At 47.1% G+C, this 6,000-nt stretch overlaps 1 protein-coding gene across 1 annotated transcript in view; it reads left to right on the top strand.

Moving 5' to 3' along the window:
* Nucleotides 1-3,609: 3,609 nt before the first annotated feature.
* Nucleotides 3,610-6,000, top strand: part of URB1 (URB1 ribosome biogenesis homolog) — a 58,499-nt gene continuing 56,108 nt past the window's right edge. Inside the window, 3 exon segments of the mRNA XM_074858192.1 lie at nt 3,610-3,746; nt 4,050-4,189; nt 5,579-5,730. Coding sequence (XP_074714293.1) covers nt 3,614-3,746; nt 4,050-4,189; nt 5,579-5,730 — 425 coding nt within the window. The 5' untranslated portion in view covers nt 3,610-3,613.

Raw genomic sequence — 6,000 nt, 5'->3', positions numbered from 1 at the left:
AGTGATACCATCACTGAGAGCAGTAGTGGTGCAGTGGTACTGTAACTGGCAGGGTCTCCACTGAACCAAACATCAGTGGATTTAAAGGTCAAGTCTGGTCTGGAACTAGCATGGGCTGTATAGGTCTGTTTAGGAACAGGTCTATCAGCAGCCCTACTCATAGTGGTAGTCATTCATCTGTAGCGTGAGGCTGCAGGCCAGGAGGTCAGGCCAAGTTTGGTAAGGGTCACCAGGGCATGGTTAGGGAATCATATAAATTTGCATCAACACACTTGAGCTTGAGGGCTGGCATAGCAAGTATTGCTGAGCTATAGATAAAGACTACAGATAGGGGCTGGGTGAGTGGGATGGGAGTGTTTATGGCTGAAATCAGAAGATAGACCTTGATCGTAAGAGGTGGCCTAATCTACCAAAACAGATTTTGTCTTCAGGATTGCATGACTGAGGATTCTAGAGTTCAAGTTTGGGAGGCAAAAACAAATTAGGCAGGGCTGGGACTTGCTACTTTAGACACTGTTCAAGCCAGTAAAGTCTTGAGAGGTCAGATTATGGCTGATGCAGGAAAGGGTCACGTGGCTTGATTAGTTTTGTATCTGGAATTGTTCATTGAACAAGGGCGAGAGCTAAGGTTCATGTGAGGGACTTGGTATTATTTTTCAGACTTGCAAATGCCAAAGGGGCAATACATATCTTGGATATGATTATACGTTCATCTGGCAAGAACCAACAGAAGTGTATTTCAGGTTACTGAAAACTGGGCAGCTCGGAAATTAATACTTGACTCATTCACTGCTTACATCTGTTAAAAATGTAGGCACAACAGAGCAGTGAACTTTGTCTGAGCTTGATGTCTCATTCTTCGACTGGGCCTTCATGAATGGAGCTGGGCAAAAAACAGACTTGGGGAAGGAAAACTTTCATAGGTATAACAGAGAAAGAAAAGGACATAGACTTCAAAGTACACTATGGCAAGAACATGGAAGTAATCTGGCTTGAAGCGAAACTAACAGCCTTCCTCACCATCCTCATTAAAGCCTATGACAGCTACTCAGGCAGCAAAGGGAGAGAATAATTGAATTTAAAGTTGAAATTAAAATATTTTTTAGCATTTTGCAGTAATATTTTTATACTGATATTCTACGAAATATGGTTTGATGATAGTGATTAGGCTTCTAAGTCTGACAACTATGACTTTCACCTGGAAGATATCAGTATGGGTGCTTTGAGCCTTTTAAAAGCTGTGTTAAATACATATTTTTCAGTTCTACTAGCTCTATCCTTCCTTTTCATCCCCTCAGAAACAAACCAACTCCCTCTTGAGAATGTTGTTTACTTGCTATATTATGTGCCTCCCAATTTCTGGAATTGCAAATGTATATTTTCATACCTTCAATTAATTTTCAAGAAAACTGTAAGGCTGAAACAAAGGATTCCCATCATCCTGAACAACCCATCTATAATGTTTTATGGAAGAACTGAACAGTCTCTGCCTTTGCATAAAAATTGCTATACTATGGTGAATTCCAAATTAAAGCGCCATCAAAACAAGCAGAAAAATAGTTGAAATCTACTGAGTTAAAATTTAACTATTTCTGGAAACATCATGAATGATTAGCAGAGTTTGGAGTATGATGCAACTAGCAGCATTAAGGTGCTTTTTAGCCTTGTTCTTCTAAGTTAGTTTTAAAAAGCCTTTGTATCTAGTAACTAGCAATTCATATTTTCACGTTTCCTTTTCTCCCAGTCTCATGTACCCTTTTGTTTTACCCTTTTGTGCCTTCTAACTTCACCATCTGTTATCAAAATATCGCGGCATCTTTCATCAACATTAAAGCATTTGTCCATCCTAAATCTTAGAATGGCTGTTAATGTTGCCCCCTTCTGGATCACTTTTTTTAAACAGTATTTTGTTAAAAAAAGTTTTAACAAAAACTCATGCCAGGAAAAACAGAAAAATACTGATGTTGCTTTCATTTATTACTTGTTAATAGGAAAAAGAATCCATTTTTGGTAGATGTCTAACTTGATTTTAGTTTTTTCTTACTGACATAATATAAAAAATCTCCTTTATTTTCCACTACTGTTTCAACTGCTGGCGTTTCATATCCAACAGTTTATCAGAACAAGGCTTTTTCCATTCCTCCTTATTGTTGTGCTTCTCCTGGAATAACTTGCTGAAAGCAAAACCTCTGGTTTCTGTTTAAGTCTAGAGCACAATATATTTGGCCACCTTGAGTGATGTGTTTCACAGGCTGACAGACGACCAGTACCCTTGTATAGTGTCTCGTTGGTTGTAATCGTGTTTATATGACATTTTAACCAGACAGATTTAAAAATGTAATGGAATCATGGCCTGTTAATTGGAAAGCATTTTATGACTACTGCTTTTGCAAATGACAATCATTTTACCTTTTCCCTAGTATCTGAAGATGTTTTCTCCTCTCCCTGCTTCCTGGCACCCCATGCTTTGCCCTTCCACTCCAAAGTTTGTGTCTCCTTGGTTCAGGACTGAATGGGACTGCAGTCCTGTGAAACTGTGATACCAATGGAGACAAAAACCTGCTTGGCCTTGTGAGCAGCGGTGGGTGAGAGACTGTTGCAGGGTGCTGGAGATCTGCTTTCGAAGTCCCCTACTCCAGAAGTTTTCACCCCTCAGCAGTACCAGCCGGGACTGCGTAGCTGCACTTCAGATGAGGCAACTGAAGCACCCCGAGAGAGAAGCGCGAGGAAAGAAAACGTGTGGTAACTATTTTTAACTCTTTTGTCAACTTGAGCACTGGCTGCTCTGACAACCAAATGCACACCTACAGTACAAAGGGTACTTCGTGCTTTTATGCAGGCACACGCACCCAGTGCTTTTGCATTCGCCCCCTGAACGCCCCACCGGGAGGTTGGCAGCCTGACAAGCGGTACCCCAGCACGGCGCAGCTTCGCGCAGGGAAGAGCCAACTGAAACGTGTGACAGGGACAGGGGCAGGTCCACCAGCAGACGCGAGCGGCCAAGCGTCCACGGCTGCCTCGCAGGACTGCGCCCGCGCCGGCGGAGGGGGACTTCGGAGTGGGGACACTGTCCAGCAGACAAGCCCCGAGGGGACACGGCCGGGGGAGGCCTCGGGACAGCGCGGCCGGGCAGCGGGCTCCGTACGAGCCGCCAGGCAGCCGGGGCAGAGGCGGGAGGCGCGCAAGGCCGGGAAACAGAATCACAGAATCGTCTAGGTTGGAAAGGACCTTGAAGATCATCCAGTCCAACCATTAACCTAACACTGACAGTTCCCAACTACACCATATCCCTCAGCGCTATCTCGACCCTACTCTGAAACACCTCCAGGGGTGGGGACTCCACCACCTCCCTGGGCAGTCCAACCTCACGGAGAGACGGCGGGCGGGGCTGGAGAGGCCGCCCTCGCCTCGGCCTCGGCTGCTCCCGGTGGGAGCGGCGCCGCGGTGCTGCTGCCAGCCGGCCGCCCGCGCTGAGGGCCCGGGCACAGCGCTGCTCCGCTCTCGCCGGCAGCGGGGCCGCGGCGGGGAAGAGGAGGAGAACGCCGCGGCCGCTTCCTGCCGGGGCGCGGCGGCGCGGCCGCTTCCGGGGCGGCGCTGGGGGGGCGGCAGCGCCATGGCGGTGAAGCGCGGCGGCGTGGCCGCGGCCGGCGCGCCGGCGGCCAAGCGAGCCCGTGGCGGGGAGGAGCAGGAGTTCAACGGCGCCCGCTTCAAGGCGCTGCTGCGGGACCCCGCCGCCGCCGGGAAGGGTGAGGGGCCGGGCCGGGCCGGGCCGGGCGCGAGGTGCGATCGTGAGGTAAAGGCGTGCTCCGCTGGCGCAGCGGGGGCCGGAGCGGGTCCCGGGTGTCCCCGTCGCCAGAGCGACGTCGTGGGGATGGCGATGGCGATGATGCCGGTTGCTGTCGCGGTACGGCGGGCGCGGGCCGCTCCCGCACGGCGCGGGCCGCCGCGGGCCCCGGGCGGCAGAACCGGCGTGTCCCGGCCCGGGGGGGCGGCGCGTAGCGCGTCACGGGCCAGGGGTTGGCTCCCCGGGTGAAACTCCCGCCTTGCAGGTCTGGAGACCTTCGTCTCGGTCGCCAAGACGTTGCCGTCACCTGAAATATATGATGTCGTGGAGGGATACGTGAAAATTTCCATGGAGTGTGCTGAAATATTCAAACTTCTGGACGGAGAAAGGAAGCCTGAAAGTGAGGTAAGTTGGCCGCGGGAGTTAACACTGACGACTGGCAGCGTGCGTCCCGACAGGGAGAGGAACTGCCAAATAAACGCTTTGTGGCATAAATAACTCTGCTAATTTGAAATGGGTTTGGTTTTTGGTTTGGTTTTTTTTTTTGAAAGTCACAGTGGCAGAAGCAGTGATCCAGTGGGAAATGGCCTTTTCAATCCAAAGAAGTTCCTGGACTTAATGATAAGCACAACCAGTAGTCCTGCCAAAATCAAGCTGTTAAGGTTTTTTAAATGTTATCAGAAGACCATTTATGAAATAAGAGGGTCAACAGAAGCAGTTAAGCAAAGAAAGTAAGTAGTCCAGTGAAAGTATTTGTTTTTAGATAACTAGACGTCTCCCTGATACGTCAGTATTTCTAGGAAGCCACTGGTAAAGTTGACCTCATTTTTCTCATCTGAGCTGGACACAATTTTTCCTCATCAGAATATGATGAATGAACTGAAGAATTAAAAAACTGTGAATACTGGGGCAGCATGGTTAGCTTAAATCTGCTTACAACATGAAGTTGGATAGTGTTCTTTTTAACCTCCACTTGTTAGTCTTTGCATTAGATAATCATTTGTTCTGTGTAATGACAACCTGTGTGATGTTCAGTGACATCCTTTCTTCAAGATCCTTTTACTAATAGGGTCTATTACTTGTAATGAATAGAGCCCCAGTGCTGTGTGGACTCTGGATTCATCTAGAAGGAGTTAATTGCAAGACTAGAGCAGCTCAGATGGTTTTCTCCAGCGCATTCCATTGTTTCATTGTGCACTTACTAGCAGTTGTCTCTTAAAGCGTTGGTTCATTAGCTGTAGGCCTTGGCCTCCCACTTGAAAAGGGCCTTCAAGATCCATCAGCCTGTGCTGAGATTTGCACTGTGGTCAGTGTTTGCATCCCCAGAAGTGGCTGTTGTGCACATGCAGGTAAAACATTTGTACGTGTGTAGGTCCCAATTCACGAGTGAGGAGGGATCCTGTTTTACATTCAGTTTATTTGTCCAGGATTGTACTGGTCTTCAGTCAGCACACTGACTTGGGCTTCTAGGGGAGGTTGTCCCTCCTTACTACTGAATTTCATGAGTTTAGTAACTGAAAAAAAAGGAGTCAGCTGACCTCCTGTGATTCTCTAGTCTTTCATATAGTATCTGTATAGGGTCTTCTTGAAAATTCATGCTCTCAGAACTAATCCTTTAGAAGAGGAAGCATTAATTTGGGAGAGAATTCGGAAGTTAACTTCGCCTTAATATGTGGAACCTTTCCTCTTATGGTGGGGTTACTCTTTTTTTTCATGGTGTTACTGTTTGCTCAGCTACTAATTTCAAGCCATACCTGATACTGGCGGATATTAACATAATTCTTTATCTTACAGATGCTGTTAATTTTTCAAGCTCTAGAAGCCATTTTACTGAGGACAGCCAGTGACCTCTCCCATTTTTCTGTTGTGGGAATGAACATAGTCAAAAAGTTGATTCATTCCTACATGAGATTGGTCTATGCTGCTTTGTATTCTGAAAATCACAGGTAAGCCTTCTCCATACGGTTGTGAAGCATCTCTGTCAGTTGATCCCGAGGGACTGTCTGGGTCTTGGACATGTGTACAAGATGCTGAAAATTCAGCTTGACTTATTTCTAATAATCCACCTTTATTTAATGATACTGTTCCACATTTCATAAAATAATTGCACGTGGAAGTCTTTACAAGGTAGAAGCTCTGGTAATATACAACCTAATGCTATATGATACTTTCCCAAGGCTGTAGTTTTCATTGGTTGTGCCTGTACTAGTGAGAGG

This window comes from Strix uralensis, chromosome 2 (genome assembly GCF_047716275.1).
Source record: "Strix uralensis isolate ZFMK-TIS-50842 chromosome 2, bStrUra1, whole genome shotgun sequence".
In the NCBI taxonomy this organism is placed as follows: domain Eukaryota; kingdom Metazoa; phylum Chordata; class Aves; order Strigiformes; family Strigidae; genus Strix; species Strix uralensis.
Note: the sequence above shows the minus strand (reverse complement) of the source record. Positions and strands in the feature narration are given on the sequence as shown.